The following is a 19,873-nucleotide window of genomic DNA, read 5'->3' as shown; positions in this document are numbered from 1 at the left end:
AGAGGACGTGTTCACTTGATTTAATATTCAAGACTTAATTACTCTCTCCTTCTTGGAGTTCTCGTCTTCTGCAACTTTCGTGACAGTGTTTCCTCCGCATTTTCTTCCTATTTTCCCATTCCCCCTCCTGCATCTCCTCTGACCTGGTCCAGGGTAACATCCCTCAAACCAAAGGCTTCCTCACTAGGTGACACATTCAGATGACTTTCAAACCTCTACCTTCAGCTCCAAACCTGTTTTGATTTCTCTCAAAGCTCTTGGCGACCTCCTGGACCTCCCCATGTAGCCATTTCACGTGCACCTCAAATTCAACACCCCTGGGGAAGGATATTCCAATGTTTAATTTATTCCTAGGAGCAAAAATGGTTCCTATAGCTGACTCGATATGCTACAGCGTGCCTTGGAAACAAACTCTTCTATAAATTCTATTATCCTCAGTTCACAGATGGCAGAACTGAGGAATAGAAACGTGAAGAACTTGGCAGGTCACATACTACGAAATAGATTTGAACCCAGCAGATCTGCGATGCTGCATTTCCTCTTAACACTCCGACTATCTGGTAACTTTCCAAATAACCATGCCGTGTGCAGAAGACAGGCCCTTACAGATTCACTTCCAAACGTCCTCCATAATGCCATGGCAGGTGTGTTCTCCTACACTACCAAGAACAAAAAATAGAACAAAACCTGTGCTTTAAGACAGCTGAGCTGAGAAGACTGGCCATGTTGCACAGGTCCTGTGAAAACCAACACCTGTATCCCAGGATTGAAATTACAGCTCCCACCACCCACTCATTTGCTCATGCCAGAAGCCTGGGATCCTCCCCTGCTTGGCCATCTTCTCAAATCACAAACTTACATATCCCCATGCCAACAGTCACCAAGTCACAGACCTCTATCCCCTTATCATCTCCCCAGTACATGAGGTGTTATGTCCCTTCGCTTCTCCAAGTAGAGCTGAACTCCAGCTTTTGGCTTGTAAGACTCTTCAGAGTCGGGCTTCGGCCACTCCCATTGCGCTCCTCCAACACGTGCCCTGCAGCCCAGACATGCCTGATTCTGCCCCATTCTCGGGAGCAGAGAACCAGCTCTGGCCTGGAGTGCCCCTTTCCGTGCCTTTCTTCCCTGAGCTATTCCTACTCCCCTAAAAGCTCCAGTGAGAAGCCATCTGACACCCCATCCTAATGTAGAGATCTTGCCTTTCTGTTCCCACCCAACGCAGCTCAGAACACATCCTCAAGGCAGAGACTGTACCCTGCTACCATGATTTACTGCTGAGTGCAGACCTTGTTTGGTGTGAACCTTCACGGTAAATAGATGACACCCAATGGGCATTCCGTATATACTGGTATAATCAACAACAACAACAACAACAAGAGTAAAATACATGAGCAGATGAGACACTGCTCCCCCATCATTTCCTCCTTTGGTGGCTCACACTTTCAGCTGTAAAGGAGGCCTTGTTTGCTCTTTATCCTACACATCAGTGATGACTCCAGGAGTCACTGGGACTTATTTGAAGTCTGGGTGCAGAAAGGGGATGGAGCCAACTGAAGCAAAGTCGCCAGCTCCCCATCCTGGGCTTGTCCTTTCTGAGGCCTTGCAGCCCAAACCAGCAAGCAGGACTCTTCTTCCTCATGGGAACTCTTGAGGAGCACCATTCCAGTGGCGACAAGGCCACGGACGTGTTGTGTCTAGCTGCGGGCTCATAAACATGCATTTAGGATGAACTGGGAAGGGAGGAGTCCTTCTCAGAACACAGAGAAAAACAGCTACAAAGACTTAGTCAAGTACTCCTCTGAAGCATGTTTCCTTTCTCATGGAGTCTGTGGCAGCTCCTCTGGGCCTCCCCGTGGTCGGCACCCAGCTGAGAGCGGAAGCCCTGGGAGGCTCGGCCCTCAGTGGGTCTTCCTCCACCACCTTTCTGTGTACTGCCCTGGCCTCCCACTCTCAGTGCTTCATCCAAAGCTCAGAGCTCCTCCAAAGGAAGAGGTCAAGTCAGATCAGGAGGAGAACTTTTCATGTCAGAGAAGGGGAGATGGGGCGGCTACACCACCAGTAAGTACTTATTCTTCTTTTCTGGCGTTCAGTGACAGGCCTGCACTTGGCCTTGGCCCACCTGCTGCCTCTGTGGGACCCTGATGGGGCAGCCGGCGAGTAACCGATGCGGCACATGCACTCGTCCTCCCTGACAGGCACCAGCGAAGGAAAGTCTTCGAGCACAAGCGGCAGCCAGCAGGAGGCGGGGTGCTGTGAGGACTCAGACACCGGGGTGACTCCTATTTGTCCTTCAGATCTTACCGCAAACTCGCTTTCTCAAGGGAAAGCTTAAATTTACAGCAGCGTAAATCTATTTGGTTCTCTCCTATCGCATTACTTCCTTCAGAGCATTTATCACATTTGCAAATTACATTTTGTTTCTTAATATTTACACCTCCCCTCCCAGACCGGATCCTTTCCCGAGGAAGGGGATCCTGTTTGTTTGTTTCCCAGTTTGACCATTTGCATCCTCAGTGCCCAGCTCTACCCTTGACACTTTGGTTCTCATGTTTTTTGGAATGGATGAATGAATTTTTCCACATTTATCTAGTTTGCTGGCCTTACATGCGAATTTACATTTTAACTGCCTAAATCTGTTTAGCAGGGCTGCCTAAAAAGGTGTCCTCTGAGATAGGCAAACTTCACAGGCTGTATGTGTGTACACGCATGCCCACTGCAAAAATGAGGAAAGGGTGCTAGGAATAACGGATATAACTAACTTACTTTAAAACTTATTAAAATGCCACAATGAAAGTGGGTATTGGTAATGCTCACATTGGCCACTAATTTTTGTCCTATGTTCCCGATTAACATAATTCAGGAAAAATACTTATAATTGCATAACACTGAATTTTCTCATTCGTTACTTATATTCTTAAAATATTATTTTATATTCTTATAATATTCTTATATATACTCTTATTATATTCTTATAGTAAGTCCTGTGAATTAGTAAAGGTGGATTGGACCAGCCCTGCTGACTTGCCCAATGTCACATAGTTTGAGATCCAGCAAGATTAGAGCACTTGATCTTCTGACGGCTAGCTAAGAGTGCTCAGCCTTGCACATAACAGAGCACATTTATTCAGTTAAATGGATATTTTGCTTGTGCTCGAATTTTAAAGATTTTTGCTTGTAGGCCTTTTGTACACCCTGTGTTGAAAACAGCATCTAACATATAAAGAGTAAGGTTGCTAGATACAAGACGAATATTAAAAAGTCACTGGTATCTTCCTATACTAGCAACAGCTAGAAAAGATTTATAAGACCTCTTTTGGGTTAAAAAATTATACAACTTTATTGGGAGACATTTAAAAATGCCATATATAAATGAAGAGGGATCTTTTATGCTTGTGGGGAAAAATACTTTACATCATAAAGATGTAATTCTCACCATAGTGAGCTACAAACCACATGCAGCTCTAATGAAGATACCACAGGGTCATCTTAGAACCCAACAACCTGATTCTGAAGTTTAAATGCAACGGAAAGCTTTAGCCCAGAATTGACAAGACACTCCTGAAGAAAAAAAATACAGCTGGGGATACCAAGATACCAAGACTCATTTTAAAGGCATAGTAATTTAGACAGTCTGGCATTAAAGCAGGGACAGACACAAGGACTAATGGAAATTAAAGTGCTCAGAACCCCCCCCCCCCCACGCACTGGCTACTTTTCAAGGAAACAAAAGTAAAAAACAGTGCTGTTTTTCACCACACAGAAAAACCAATTTCTTATGGATTAAGAATTGATCTGTGAAAGGCAACATTCAAATACCTGGATCAACAGTATCCCTAACACCCCGGGCATAAGCCATAAAGGAAAGCATGATAATTGAACTATATAAGCTTCCATTAATAACTACACTTGATACCTCGATATACGAACAACTATACTGACCTATACTGAAAATAAAGGACAAACCACAAACCTGGAGATATTCACAACACATAAAAATTAACAAAGGACTAGTATGCACAATCTATGAAGATCAGTAAGAACAAGAAAGTCAGGTGTCATTTCTTATCAATCAGTTCAGCTGTTGCAATGGTGGGAGCCATGACCTCCTGTGACGGAAAAGCACTTGGCCTAACCCCAAGCTGGAAGATGTGCAGTCGTCTGTGGCCTGCCCTGTGGGCTATCAACCAGTGAGTGTACAGATCATTTTAAAAACAAAAAGATAATCTTGGTATACATGCTATGCAATAAAACTTACTTTTTAAATACATACATAATTCTGAACATTTCTCATTTCACTAGTAACTCTTTAGCATAACTTTTAATGGCTATGTTTTAGTCATCACACAGAAGCAGCATTAAGGCATAAGCAATCCTTACTGTGGACCATTTAGATTTTTATGCATACTAACAAAGATGTGAGAAATACTCTTGTAAGAAATACTCTTGTAAGCCTTTCTACACATTTCTGATAACACGGGTTTAAATGGTAGGCATGCTTAATGTGGGCTTTGCTAAACTGTCCTCCAGGAAGTATTACTAGTTTATAAAGCAGAAGAGTATCATTTTCTCTCTTACAACCTCCCCAACACAAGCTAAAAACGTAAACTTTGCCAGGCTTATAAGTGAAAACTTACACACTGAATTTTTAATTTGTATTGATTTAAACCATAATGAGGCTGAACATTTTTTACTTATTGTTCACTTAGCTTCTCTCTGGGTTACTGGATTAATCCTTTGCCCATTTTTCTACTTGAGTGCTTGAATTTTTTGATGAGACAGTAGAGTTAGTGATAGAGTCGTGATATTGACTCCTTCTCTGCCAGGTATCTTGAACTTTGTCATTTTATCCTTTAAGTTTTAAATTTTTATAGCCAAAGCCATCTTTTCCTTTATGGTTCATTCTCTGATATACAATTCTTTGTGTATATTTAAGGGAATTAACTCTACTCCCTTTTGTGCCCCCTATAGCAAAACTGCCTCATTTAAATGAAGGCAGTAGCACCCTCCTCAAAGGGTCACTGTGAACGTTAATGAAGAAAACTTACACTGATGTACTTGGTAGGCAGTAAAACAACACAGAAATGTCAATTACTAGCAGTTTTCAAAACATGGTGGTTAATAACATCACATTCCCATCGGTCAACAGAGTTTATAATTTTATGCAGGGAACGTAAGCAGAGGAACTTGGGCTAATGAAGTCTGAAGACTCATATGGACCACAGGAGACAGACAGCGTGATGGAGAAGTACGTTTCTTGTCACTGGGCAGGGCGAGGTGCATGAACGGCCAGGACAGAGGTCCCGGGCGATACAGCCTCTCTTACCTTCCTTACTCTTCCCCTTCCTCCAGCTCCGTTTCCTTGTGCACCACCACTCTCGTGACTGACATGTCCGGGTGCTGCTCTCGGGCTTCCCGGATGGCCTGGGCCAGCGCCTGCCAGGGGCAGAAAAGAGCGCCGTGAGCAGGGAGATGGCGGGGGGGGGTGGGGGGGGCTGCTTCGCGGGATGGTGGAACACACGGATGCCAATCAACCTGGACTCCATCTCCGGCAAACATGGTTTTATTGCTTTGAGGAAGCAGGGACATGAAATGGGCTCATATTCATTTTAGAGAAGCTTCTCATTCCCCCCAGTTTCCATTTTCCAGGCTTTTCAAATAAGGATGCATGTAAGGGAAACGTGCAGACTCTGAAGCCCAGCCTTGTACTTGCATGAGACTTGGAGGAAATTCTAGGGCCCAGAATAATAAAAAGAGCAGCAGCAATGGGGACACACAGTCAGCAAAGTGAAGCAAGAGAGACCGCTCTTTAGCAAGTGTAGGGCTCTGTTTTACAGTCAAAAACCACCAAAGGTGCAGAGGTCAACAAGTCATGCTCAAGGCCATCTTGCTGCTAGGCTGTGGGGAGGGAGCAGGATGCCCCCCACTCTCCCCCCAACCACACACCTCATGGGCTCTTCCCGGACCAGACAGTCAGGAAGGAAAGTTTCTTTGTATTTTATCAGAAAGTAAACTATGTATGAGTGATGTGACAAAGTGGAAAAATCCTATTTTTTCTGAGGCAAAAGATATTTCAAGATGTCTTGGGGAGAAAGCGAAGCACCACAGAACATCACTCAAAATCTAGGAACGACGTCTAAAACAAAAAGAAAGTCTTCGAGGAAAGACAGCACCAGATCTCATATAGAAACTACACCTTTGAGAGCAGCAGTGTAATTTTTCCTATTTCTCTGGAATCATCTGCCTAAGGGGACGACTACATTTCTTACTTGCGGTATGCTTCCTGCCAGCTGAAAGGTTATGGAACAAAACCTGGAGCCTGAGTCCACACACACACAAAGGTACCGCTATAGAAAAAGAAGTTGGTTTTATACCCAAAAAAATTTTTACACAGAAGCTTGGAAGACACTTGAGGGTACTTAAATTTCCACTAGGGAATGAACTCTGGTGACCCACTGGTGTAAGGACAAGAGTGAGCTCAAACAGGGGACTCTCCCAGGAGAGCAGCACAACTGTCTGTTGGGTGGCGGGAGCAGGCAGGCTGGAGGGTGGGAGTGGGCTGGGGCAGGGGAGGAGGTTGGGAGGTGTCAGCAGGTATCTGTGGTGGGGACAGGAGACAGAGTACAGCCAAGTCACTCTGGATGTGTGTGTTCAGAGGGACGTGAGCGATTGGAACCAACAAAATGGACTACTCCACATCAGTTTCTGGAATCCAGTTTGGGAAAGCGACAGCTCTGATAGGAGCCGAATGTAGCTACAGACAGCTTGTCACATACTTTTTAACTCACGTTCATTACAAGGATCTGCCTACATTAAACCAGTACAAATGTCAAAGGGGAAATACAAATGATGCCCAAGGGAAGGAAACGTGTGAAACAGGCTCTAATTAGCAGAAAAGTAGGGAAAACCAAAAACAGTTTAATTGTCCTCAAACACATTTGAAATCCATGTACATTAATTCTGATCATTCTGTAATATCAGTATATGAAATTAAATACTGTGAAATGTTAATTTATGATGGCAACAGTAAAGACTGAGAAAATTCTCACATGCTCCTGCCAAACTGAGAAGTTATTTTACTGGAAAGAGTCAGACACTCTGGGGAGTTAACGCAGTGTCCTAGATCCCTGGTGCGGAGCAGAGCGTCAGGATACACACAGGGTGAACTCCTACAAAGCCAGTGTCTCAAATAGCACGATTCCCTTTTTCCTATCTTGCTCAGAGGAAGGGTTTCTTTCCAATATTAAAATTCTTCTAATATACAGCAAGGAGCTGAAAAGGGGGTCAATGATATTCAAGTCACTACGTGATCGGCTTCTGTTTTTGGCAGGAAAGTGATTTCCCTCTAATTTTAAATACTTCCACGGTCTCATTACAGGCTGTAATGAGACAGGGAGTTCACGAGCTCCTGGGACAAGAATACCAGAAGCCACAAGTAAATGGACTCAAAACAGTTGATGCATCTTATAATTAAACATGAAAAAGTTATGAAAAGTCAAATACCTTTTCTGTCATGTGGGTATCTGCCCTCGGTCTGAAAATGTGCTAAAGCACCACATCACACAAACAAGGTCGTGTCCCTGCAGTCACAGGTAGAGCTGTAGGTTTTTCCTTAATCTAAGAGTCAGGAGTATTTTGGTACCTACATTTCGAACTGTTTTCTTTATTTGCTATTCAGAGGCAGTAAGGCCAAAAGACAAGAATGCACATTAACACCCAAGAGTAATCCTTGAAAGGAAAACATGGCATCAGAAAGCCAGAGAGTGCACAGGTTCAATGGAAAGACAAGGTGAAAGAAACAAAGGCTGGGAGAAGACCTTGATTTTCACTTTCCATCATGCCAAAGAACGTGGGCTCCCACCGCTCACACCATACGAATTCAATAAACACTGGCCGATCTAGAGTCCCAAAGGGAAAAAGAACAGTTTGACCGACTTAGATCAGAGGAGCTCAAAACTGTCTCAGCAGAGAAGAAATCCTCTATCTGGGGAACAGGAGACTTGGTTTCCACAAGGTCATTCATTTTCCCATGGCAAACAGACACAGGTCCTAGTCAACTACTAGGAATCTCTACTATAAAGTCCAAATTCAGAGTCAGGGCAACACTTTAACCTCCAATAGCTCTCAAAAAATAAAAAGAATAGATCAGGAAAGATGGAAGGAAAATCATGTACAGGGGTTTATAGAATGTAGTTTTCCTTACAGGCAGAGAATAAAATCTATTTCTCTCTGGTCACATAGACTTGAGTTTTTTTGTTTTTTTTCTGGGTTGTTTTTTTTTTTAAATGAGTAGTTCTGTTCTCTAAAATTCTCTTTCCTGAGTTCAGTGTTGTGTTTAAAGCTGGGTAACTCTCATCTGTTCTGACTTCCCAGCTGAGATGGTCAATTGAACATTTCCTTTCCTTCAAGTTGTTATAAAAGAAAATAGCTTGGTTTCCTTTAAAGTAGAGTTCAAATCACTCAAAAAATGACAAAACAAAAAATTCACATCACTTGGGACTGCAGCCTAAAAGGAAAGCTACCCTCAGGGTGCCTGGGTGGCTCAGGCGATTGAGAGTCTGCCTGGGGCTCAGGTCCTGACCCAAGGTCCTGGGAGGGAGCCCTGCATCTGAGCCCCTTGCTCGGTGGTTAGCCTGCTTCTCCCTCTCCCTCTGCCTCCCCGCCAACTTGTGAGCACACGCTCCCTCCCTCTCAAATAAATAAAAAAATCTTAAAAAAAAAGAAAAGAAATTAAATGAAAGCTACCCTCAAAGTCACCACCAGTCCCACTCGTCACCCGGTGGTTAAAGTCACGGTGTTCTGCTCATTAACATTAGAATGGAAGCACAATTCTTTTAAATGAATTTCTGAATCCATGGAAATTCTCTACTTTGTAAGATACCTCAGATTTCCTTCTCTCACTCCTCAATAATAGTAATAATTAGGGGAAAACACTGAAGGGTAAAGAGCCCAAGGGAAAAAGAACCCAATTTTTCTAATGTTACAAAAAAATATATATAAGTTCCTAAAAGTAGGCATAAGTCAAACTGGAAGTCAACGTCATTAAACCGCTATTCATTTTTTTTTTTTAATCCACGACTTGCCTTTAAGTGAGGCCCACGTGAATAACTAATGGAATCCTCTCAATTATTTGGATTCAAAAGTGCACCTGGAGTCAGTGGGAAATGAACAGCAATCCACATTTTATGCTGGTTTGGTGTTAGGAAGGCTGAAAGGCTGTCTAGGTCAGGAAGTGTCTTTATACCATGCTTAGGAGGTGGATTCTTTCAGGAGGCTCTGGGAGAAGGGATCTGACCCTGGGATATGACATGACGACACACACTCCACTTAGAGACATGGTCACTTTCAAAAGCAGAAATTCAGGTCTTTACCTGGTCATGATCGATGTCTGCATCTCCCGTGATCACGATGCGTTTCTCAATTCTTGTTTCAGATATTCCACCTTTCACAGTCTGAAGGTTATAAAGAAAATGAAAGGACAGAGATAGCAATCATTGAAGTATGTATATACCTAATGAGAGCAAAGAAAAGGGAGCACATCTAGATCTTCTGAGTAAGGCAATGAGCACTGAGTGGAGAAGATGGACATTCCGAAACTGTTTAAGCTCAGCAGAGATTCCTATTGTTAAAGTTGTAGCATCCATAAGTCTTCCTCAACTGAAAGCAACTAATTCATCGAGATTCAAGGGAAATTAAGGCGAGACAGATGCCACTTAATCCAAATGGTTCCTTTGAGACATTCCATTACAATTTCCCGGAGTTTCTTTACTCCCAATTGGCTAATTTGTTAAAAGAGGAAAGAAGAAATAATTCTTTGGTTTACGTAGAGTTACAAGGAATTCTAACAATTTAGGTCCCTGGTTTAAGTGTGGGAATTGCTTGATGTCATAGTTTTGAGTGCTTGATTCTCATAAAAATCCCCTGGTAATTTTGTTCATTTGGTTTAGTGCAGTAAGATAAAAGAAGACTTGGATCTGGTTTAAGATATAGAAGATACATGAGGGTGATACAAAGATTTTTGTTCAGTGATAGCTTCTGTATGTTACTATGCTGCCAACAAAGACCGTGTGGGCAGCCCTGGGACATGACAGAGGCCGAAGGGATCATATGGCTGTGATGCTGAACTACAAGCAAATACCACACAGTCCTGAGAAAGCACAGCTCTGATAAATTAGACAAAGTCCCAGTTGATAGCACTTTACTGCAAGAAACCAGGTTTACTGCAAGCCTAACTGGATAGCCTTTAAAATGAGCACGATACCATTTTGCATTTATGTGGCATTTTTTTTTAACTCACAAAGTTTCTGGCTGAAATACAGGGTGAGAAGGGTATAAAGGATACATTTAAAACCATCAGGCACCCACGGAATGGGAGAGATAGAAGTAAATCTGAGGACGGCAGCAGGTGTCAGAATCACCACAACCACTCCCAGGGTATCAGGAGATCTGGGGTGGGGCCACGGACTCACTTCTAACAAGTCCCAGGGAAGACCGATACTGCTAGTCTGGAGACCATACTTTAAGAATCACTGGTCATCTGGTGTTAAAACTTTGGAGAATGAGAGAATGATCTGAAAAATGCCCCCTATCCAATATATGAGCATCTTAAATCAACGAAGGGAAAATTATATATTTTGAACAACTGCTTGAAAATTTTGAATGATGGTCTTCATTCACTTGCTTCAGTTGGGAGGGTTCATTTGTACTTACCAAACTTATGCTTCTACTTCTATGATACTCTCTCTCTCTCTCTCCTGTAGCTGGCTGACATACAGTTATTCATGACATATTTTTATACCCTTGTACTTTATAAAAATACATTTGTCAATGGAGTCCAATTTCTTGGATACTTTAAGTCTGGCCACTTCTAATCCACTGGCACAGTCTATTACTTTGAAGCTTGTGTAGGAACAAAGAAACGATTCAGAAAGGATCCTGTCTGCAAAGTCCCACCCTGGATTGCTTTACCTTGGTGATATGTGTTGTTGTTGTTGTCGACACGGACTCAGATGTGATGGTTTGTGCCGTCAGTAATGTCCCCGAGTCACCACCGGCCCCGCCATCAATCTTTGGATAGTTGGAGAAAAAATACAAAGTAATGCTTAATTTCCATTATGTTGTCAGAGACGACCCCTCCCCATCGAATATGCATCTTGTGAAATCTTCGAGGTCAGTAGAAGAAGTTATCTGCCTATCCTTTGCACGTTTGTAGCAGTGATTTACTGAGCAGGAGGCTGGCTGGCCTTTAAACAGAGTAAAGGCAAAAACTCAATGCATGTGGGAAAGCAAACCCCCTAGGAGGGAGGAAAAAAAAAAGGAAGAATCAAGTAGAAGACGGGACTGAGAGCTACAGGGTCACGAGACAATTTGACCAAAGGCTTTTTGTAGAAGCTAGAAAAAGAAACTAGAGAACCAGACAGAGAAGTTTCCACAGCGAACAGAAAGGCTGAGTTCATTGTTTTTTAAGCACAGGTGGTAAAAACAGATAAACGTTTTCGCATTTACGAAGCCATAGAATCTGACTAGGATAGACTAAACCTGTGTGCTTTGGTAATTTGCTTATCTCTAGTAGTTTTTTTTTTTTTTTAATAACATTGTTCCTGTAGTAGTTTTTCATGAGCATATATGGGTACATGGATTTTAATACGCACGCATGCATGTGACCTGTCTCTACATGTATCATCTATAAACCCCATGCATATATCTAAATAGGTTTGACTTATTTGCTTTGATACTAAAAAAGGTAGAAAGTTCTAGAGTTGACCAGGTGAAATACAACACAGATTAATAGCCTAAGAGTATATGTGAAGATCACCAAACATACTTGTCTCCCATTTCCTGCCATTAACACAAGGAAATAACCAGAAAGCCCGGAGCCTTGTAGACTAAGTTATGAGGAAATTTCTCTAAATTTGAGTCCTGCACCTGTATTTTACTGGGGCACTTACTGTACTACAGACATATGAGCACATGCTCTCCCACCACACCCATTCATCAGAAAGCTGTTTAGGTGGATCTCGGCACATACGTGGATAACGTGTCTAAAATAATTTTGAGAAGTATTTAAACATACCCACATTAAACCTCTTAAAAAAGATTTTGAGAGAGGTCAATAATCTGCCACCCTCCACCACGGTACAATTCTACTATAGAATACTAAACTTCTCAGTCGAGAAAATAGTTGTATAAATTTCTAAACAGTTTTATTTTGAAATAATGAACGCTTTCCCCTTTTTATTACCCTTAAGATTAGATATCTTAATACTTATTTTAAATCTTTACAGAATCAATGTCTGAATAATGTCTAAATCAATGTCTAAAATCAAATACACAAATCTGATAATTATTATAACACACAATATTATATTTACATAAGATCGACAACATGTCTTCAGAAAATAATCCCACATGAAGGAGAAGCACAGGTGTGTGTGTGTGTGTGTGTGTGTGTGTGTGTATGTGTATACACTTGGCAAGTAGGAGTGAGCTGACTGGATCTATCTGCACGGACTTGGGGGTGGGGGGAGCCTAAATCTTATTAATCTGCAAATTACATCAGATCCAATAAACTTCGTAAGATGATCTGATTCCCAAGTGTGTATCAACATACCCGGAACGACTTATAACATGGACGAGATTGCTACTGTCTGTCCTAAATGATCCTGTGTAGGGATTCTGTATAAGTAACCCTGTTACTTATACCAACTTGACGGCAGCTCTCTGTTGTACTCTAAGAAGCAATAGAGCAGGTTCAAGTGCAATGAGGACACCAAGATACGGGAAGCTGCATCAAGGTCAGAAACACGTAAACTCAAAGACAAATTAAAAACAGACACAAAGTAAAAAAAGAACTCAAGTAGTCCAAATCTAGAGTTTTTGTACCTGTGGAGACTCATATGTGATGGTTTTGGTCTCAGTTTGGACAATAGGGACTTCCTTGGTGGAGATTTCTGTTCTTTGTGAGGCATCAGAAATTGTTACCATCTCTGTTTTTACCACTGGTGGCTGAGGTGGAAAGGAAGGGAAAAATAAATTCTAGAGATCATGAAGTAAAAGTGCTTAATGGAGCCTTCAAAAATAATTATAAAAAATATATCCAAACACACACTCATGCACAAAAGTAAAGATAAATAAAAGACACAAAAGAAAAACACTCTCCTTCAAATATCGTGTGTGTGTGTGTGTGTGTGTGTGCGTGCGTGCATGTATGTGTGTGTGTATGAAGACAAAGCTAACATAATGGTCCCCTAAATTATGGTATACTTCAAATTACCATGTTCCCAATTATATGTCAATGTGGGGCGCACAGTGACATAAAAGCTTTAGCTTTGGGGCAAGTTATAACAAAATGGAAAAGAAAACAAAATGGAATGAACTATGTAAAGTGACCGGTCTCAATTTTTGCCGCAGTTTGGTTTGCCACGCGGTTTGTGTGAAGGCTCATTGTCTTCAATTGGTACATCAGCTAGGAAGACCAAGCTTTCCCCCAAAAAGAGTCTTCTACCCTACCGACAAAGAGATTGTACTTTAAGAATATCTTCAAGTATGATTTTTTTCAGTTATACTTGTCTAAAACTTGCAGGGCTTCTTCTGTGTTCCATAAGTTAAAATATTACATCCAGAGTTAATTCACCAACACTGCGTTAAGGCTTTGAACAATGCAAACATTAGAGAGCAGGGTCACAGCCTGTTGGCACTGTAGTCTGTTGAGTGTGTAGGTTTTAATATAACACCAGACCATACTACTACCAAAATACTACAGAACTTTGAGAGAAAATTCCCAAATGTAATTATTTAAAGAGGAAAAACTGTATGTTAAAAGCAGAAAATAATAGTTCAGAGCATTCAAAGACTCTTGAAATATCTTCTCTGAAGTGAAACGGGAAGTTTAAAATATAGTAAAAATTCATTTAATTATTTCAAGCGAAAGTCACTTCAAGATTTTCCAGCCCATCAAAGAGAGTAACTATTAGGATAATGCTTATATTGTGGGCATTTACTTTTAGAATTAGAAGTCTCATTGAGATAAACCTTCTCACAGCATAACTCTGACTCCCAGTTCAGAGATACCCACACCTCATGGCTGAGACTTAATTTACCAGGAGTGTGGAGAGTTCTCTTTCTTAGGGAGAAAAAGTTAAAGACTCCCATCCAATATAGATAATCCAGGAAACAGATGATCAACTTGCAAATCATCTAGAACTGTTGGAGGATGGAATGAGAAAAGTATCCTCCTATCAAACAGGCTAGCCTCTGGCTGCTCACAAGCAAAGAAAATGCCCTTAACCAATCCATACGCTCTCTGTAATCTAAAAACAGCAATCACAGTGGTATTCGAGAAATAGGTTCTCATCACAGCCGGACGCTGGACTCCGAGCACCACGGTAACTAGAACCAGCTGCCATTTCTGAACATCTAAAGCTGGAGGGAGAATCGGCCAAAAAGTCAAACCCAATCATGAAAAGAGAAGCCACACGCGCACACTCACACTGACCATTTGCCAACAATACAGATACAATTTTCTCATTAAACCAACGAAAAAGGCATTTAGCACAAGGAAGCAGTGCAACTAAAAACAACGGTTGAAAACATCCAAAACATGCAAAGAAAAATTGAAGTGTGAAACGAGAAGGGAAAAAATGGTGTGGCTGCTGAAGGCCAGTTTACTCTGTCAGGCGGATCCAGGTGCAGGAAAGAAGCCAGAAACTGTGAACGGGGCTGGCAGAAAATCTACAGAGCAGTGCTTTTTCCCCTTCCTCCGAGGAGAGAGAAAGACCAGAATCTCGTAGAAAAAGCTGGAGGAGGATCGGGAGGACAGGAGAAGGAAGGCAGGTGTTCTCCACCTGAGAAATAGCTCTAGAGTTTAGCTCCCGCTCGAGTCTCCCATTTACCTCTGAACAACAAATAATTTGTGGCAAAACATCAATGTCAACATGAGACACCTCTCCGTTAACTTTATGTTGCTCGTCCTCTGTTTCTTCGCGCATGTCTTGCTTAAGGGCGCCTTCATTTACACTCTTCTCTGCAGATATCTTTGGGGCAACTACATTTTCCTGGGTCACTGTTTCTACTGTGCTTACACTGGCACCTGCTTGTCTGACTGGGCTGGCTTCTGGTACCGCTTCCTCCCTCTCTACTACCTTGGCTGCTCGGCCGGCTTCTTCCTCCACCTCTTCTTCCTCCTCCTCCTCCTCCTGTTCTTCCCTTATGGTGCCCTCGGTCACACGGTGGTGGGGCCGGTACTCGCCCACATCTTCGTCCTCGCTCTCACTGCTGCTGCTGCTCTCAGAAGACAGGGAGGTGGAGTCTTTCTGGGTCAGGGGCTCCACCTTACGCATCTCCCCAGGACCACTCCCAGGTGATAGCTCTTTACCGTTCATTTCTTCCGTGATTACTCTTTCGTCTTTCCCAACCTCTGCCTGCTTCTTCTCCTCCACTACATTCAGAGTCTCATGTGAACTCTGCACAAAAAAAAAAATGGATGAGGGAGAACAAAAATAGATGAATAAATTAAAAAAAAAAAAACAAGAACAAAAATAAAAAACAACGGAAACCAAAGTTAACCAATGAAGGTGGTTCATGTCATGAAGAAAAACAAAGATGACTGTGATGGCTGACTGAAAGGGAAGCGGGGAGAATGTGAGGGGATCAGAAACATCAGGTGATGGTGTGAACATGGAAAAGGGGAGAACCTCAACAGCATCACAGGCTCCACTGCAAGGCCCTTCTGACTCGGGAGCACGTTTCTGCGGAACAAAAAGCAACCGAGGACACAAATCAATAAAGTTTTACACCTCAACACCCACCAGAACAAACATCTGACACTGCAAAGACAGAACAACAAGAATCGACATCTACAAAAATCTTTGTTCAAGGTCACATGGAGGACAATCCAGACAAAAATGCAGAGAGCTTACGAAAGGAAACAAAAACACAGAATAGCCAACGTCCTCCCAAAGAAATACAATGCTTTTATTGTGATTATACCTAGCTGCTCTCCTTACTTAGTTGAAAGGGTAGGAAAAAACTGAATTATACCAAAGTTTACTGATTAAAGTTGAAATTGCAAAATTTTAGAACCTATTCAATGAACGGTTTTGATTTTAATCAGACTATAAAATCTGGCCCAAAGCCCTGATTTCTAAGTGAATATAGCATTAATGAGACGGCACCTTTATTTTCTGTCGGCTCATTTAAAAAACAGCTGTAAATGGCAAAATTATACTTGGTTTCGGATAGCTATTAACACAAAAATGTTGTTTCAGAAATGGTTATTAACATCCCAGGCTATATTATAGATTGGCAAAGGGATATTTTAACATTAGGGTGGATGTAAATAATGGCTCCAAGTGCCTTCTTCTACAGTTTAGCTCCTCCAACCAGCATCTTTGGAAACTGAAATCAAGTTTATAATTCGAGATGTTTATTTCTGCCTCCCTCCTCCCCGTAGACATCTACTTCTTGGGAGTAAATTTACTCTAAGTAGTACCATACCTAAATGTTTGATAAATTCCTGTTGACCAAATACATTAGTAATATAAATTATGCTTTGCTACTGATAACCAGTGTAGAAACTCTCTTGCAAAGGAGTTTTTAAAGTTTATCATTTTCTTTAAACTTATTTTGAAAGGAGGGGAGGGACTATACACCATAGACTATAAGCCTGACCAACTTTTTAACATTCGTGTGACATTAGAGCCTGTGATCTCCCCAGAAAATAATTCCTAGTGCAAGTAGCCCTACTTCTTCAGGAAGGTATCTCCATGCCGAATGGAGTGGGGCAATGCTCTTCTGAACCCTGTGGGCAGAAACGAAGCCTGAGACAGAGCTGCCGAGACTGCCCAGACTGGAGCTGGGTCCTGGATCAGACAGCAGCATCCCGTTTATTGGACCCAGTGCCGTGGGCAACCGTGAGCAAAAGGCCCTCAAAGTGCACAATTCTGACAGCACCCGTCAACATGTACTCACGCTCTCTGATCTGTGCTGTCGTTGCCATGTTCTCATGGCTCAAATTAGTGCCATGTACATGGGTACGAGAGAGAGCCTTCCAGTTTTACTGGAAACCCAGAGCTTTCCGATTTGACACTGAAAAACTCTTGAGACTATTTTGGTGAGTAACTTTTAACTATAAACTTCTTTATAAATAAAGATATCTAGTGGTCAGAACATTTCTAAAGCAGATATCTCATCATTATTATTCCAGGTCAGTAAATTATTATCACGTTACCCCAAATGGCCAGATGGGCTCTGCCCAAGTTCAGGGAATCCCTAAGAGTCATTCCAAGAAATGAAAATAATTATTTCATTGGGCATGGCAGGCACTTCGTATTTTTACACATAAGCAGAATTTTAAAAATAAGCAGCCATCAAGAGATGCCCGAAAGAAGTTTAGGTTTTAAAAACTTTTCTGCCAAACGTAATTTGTTTCCCTTCCTTTCCCACAACAACTCAAGACTCTGGGCCTTACTGCTTTAGATGATTCTCTGAATTTAGGCAGATTTTGTGGGTGGGAAGGGGACCAAAAGCAGCAGGAGAAACATCCAATCTCTAGTTGTCCCTCATGTCCAAATTCAGTCATTGTTTCTTGAATGTTTCTACCAGGAAGAGTTAATTTTAACTAATGAAAGCACTGGAAAGAGGGGTTCCTAAATATTTTTAAAAAAATCATATGTGGCTTTTGAAAATGGGAAACAAAATAAAATGCACCTCAGGCAACTGTGAGAAGGGCGAGGAAGAAAGCTTTTCGGGTGTATTACAGTTCACAACAGTGCCCTCTGCTGTCCAAGTGGTGGCTGAGGTGAAGGTGGCTCTCAAGCTATCAGAAAAGCCCTTTCCACTAAACAAAATGGACGTTATCTCCTCTTCTAGGCTCTAGAGAAGTCAGAAAAGGAAGAGCAAAGAATTAACAATGAGTCAGAACAGACAGCAGTGACCTATTGAAAGAAAGGAAAGGTTACACAAGAAAGAATCACAGAACAGTGTAAACTGAGAGAAAGGTAAGGAGTTTGAAAGATTCTATCAGGCGTCTGCGGTGTTTCGCCTAAACCCCAGTTTTCCACTCTGCCTGAGAATCTGATAGCTCGCTCTAACCTCCTCCGGGAGCCAGCTAAAGAAAATGCCTTAGTTTATCACTGAAGTTTTATTTACAAACTGAGCACAACCGATTCTCCCACACATTGAACACTATTTCATATATTCCTGAAGGAGCTACTCAGCTTCAGCCTCTTTCTGCACAGATTGGTCTCGTCAGGGGCCCCTACTCATGCCAATTCCTGTGTCAGAGCTCAAGGGACCCCCACCCTCTTGCCTTCAATGCCCTTGCCGAGGCTCCCTGGGCCCTGCCAATGCTGTCACCTTTCTGAAGTCCACTTAATAGTCCATATTTTGTATACAGGCCTCCCTATCTACTCCAGTTCCTCCAGCCTCCTCCCTTCTCCACACCCCTTGAACGGTCTGTACAACGAGTGCTCTGACAGCAATCCACAGACATTGCCTCAGACTGGCTAAATGCGCCATGGAATGAAGAAACAGCGCTTTTCTTTGTTCAGTAAGAAACAGTTAAAGAAAAAATTCTCAGTAGGAAGACAAAACTCAGAGATGAAGAACTCAAGTGAACAATGTGAAAATCATTTGTCCCTGAAAAACTGTGACGGCAAAGTTCATGTTGCCATTTCTGGCCCTGAAATGACAGTCTCTAACCTGCCTGAGGGCATGACAGGAAAGCCAGGGACTGTCCCAGGTACCTGTAATGCCAACAGGAAAGCACTGCCATAAAGCAAATGTCAAAATTGTGTAAGAATACTTCCTAAAAAACTCTAGTGTTCAGAGGGCTCAAGGATGAATGAATAAATGAATGGCATTTTCTGAGATGCCTGTTGAAATGGGCACTGAGGGTGGTGAGGAGTAGGGACAATGAGATGAGATGGGGGAGGTGCAGAAGCACTTGCAATATTCAGAAGAGAAAAAAGAAATCTGGGTTAATTCAGCTTAATTATGATCTCCATAATTACACCATCCCTTTGGGTTGGGTGGGTGGAAAGAGTGTCCTACCCGGTAAGAGAGGACTGGGGAGTTCAAGTGCCACATATTTAATTATTCAATAAAACATCTTCAAAAGTACGTTACAACCACAGTTCTATGATCTCTACTAGACTCATGAGAATACAAGTGTGTCATAATTCTTAGAAGAGGCTATAAAATAATTATTTACTAAATATAAATGTATTACATTAAGTGATTTGGTTTCCAAATTTCTCTCAAAATCATATTCACACTGAAGCCATTCTCAAAGTTCAGTGTATTTAAACAAAAGCTACTATTGTCCTGGGAGCCTGGTTCATTAAGTTGGAGAACCACGGGAACTCTTGATTTCGGGGTTGTGAGTTTGAGTCCCGCAATTGGTGCAGAGATTACTTAAAAAAAAAAAAAAAAAAAAAAAAAGGAAGGAAGAAAAAAAGAAAAGGAATAAGGGGAAGAAAGAAAAGAAAAGAAAAGAAAGAATGTTTTAGTTTTAATCTATAAAACCCATATTCTAGAAATTTGGAAACTTTTGTCAAATGAAACTCTCATGCATTTACGTTAATTAAGGATTCCAATTTAAAGAAAATCAAGAAACCCTACAAAATCAGTGGCAAAATGAAGATGTGGCAAAGATAAATTTTAAAGATATTCTGTTAAAAGCCAAACACTCCAGTAGACTTCACCGCTCACACACTTTCAACTAATAGTAATGAAGTGTTGTTGGGAGGGAGGCAGGGTCACGACGTAAGTGTCCCATAAGTGTTGGGCGAATGAGTGAAAGGATGCGTGACCGCAGTTACGGCGATCCACGTACATGCCGAGTTAAGAATATATTTTCCTGCAGATACTGGAGAGG

General features: G+C 41.9%; 1 protein-coding gene across 18 annotated transcripts in view; it reads right to left on the bottom strand.

Moving 5' to 3' along the window:
• EPB41L2 (erythrocyte membrane protein band 4.1 like 2) overlaps positions 1-19,873 on the bottom strand; it is a 211,294-nt gene that overhangs the window by 10,450 nt on the left and 180,971 nt on the right. For 4 of the 18 annotated variants that reach the window (XM_045066359.1, XM_045066362.1, XM_045066360.1 and 1 more), the window contains exons 16-22: positions 17,704-17,868; positions 15,690-15,743; positions 14,889-15,458; positions 12,880-13,002; positions 10,966-11,064; positions 9,369-9,449; positions 5,324-5,433 (exon numbers count right to left, since the gene is read on the bottom strand). In XM_045066359.1, coding sequence (XP_044922294.1) covers positions 5,329-5,433; positions 9,369-9,449; positions 10,966-11,064; positions 12,880-13,002; positions 14,889-15,458; positions 15,690-15,743; positions 17,704-17,868 — 1,197 coding nt within the window. In that variant the 3' untranslated portion in view covers positions 5,324-5,328. Of the gene's footprint in view, positions 1-5,323; positions 5,434-9,368; positions 9,450-10,965; positions 11,065-12,879; positions 13,003-14,888; positions 15,459-15,689; positions 15,744-17,703; positions 17,869-19,873 lie in introns of those variants that run through there. The other 14 variants (XM_013063714.2, XM_013063718.2, XM_013063721.2 and 11 more) reach the window with 9 other exon arrangements.

Source organism: Mustela putorius, unplaced genomic scaffold, assembly GCF_011764305.1.
Source record: "Mustela putorius furo isolate JIRA1106 unplaced genomic scaffold, ASM1176430v1.1 tig00003863_pilon_pilon_pilon, whole genome shotgun sequence".
Lineage (NCBI taxonomy): Eukaryota > Metazoa > Chordata > Mammalia > Carnivora > Mustelidae > Mustela > Mustela putorius.
This window is presented reverse-complemented; position numbering and strand designations above follow the sequence as displayed.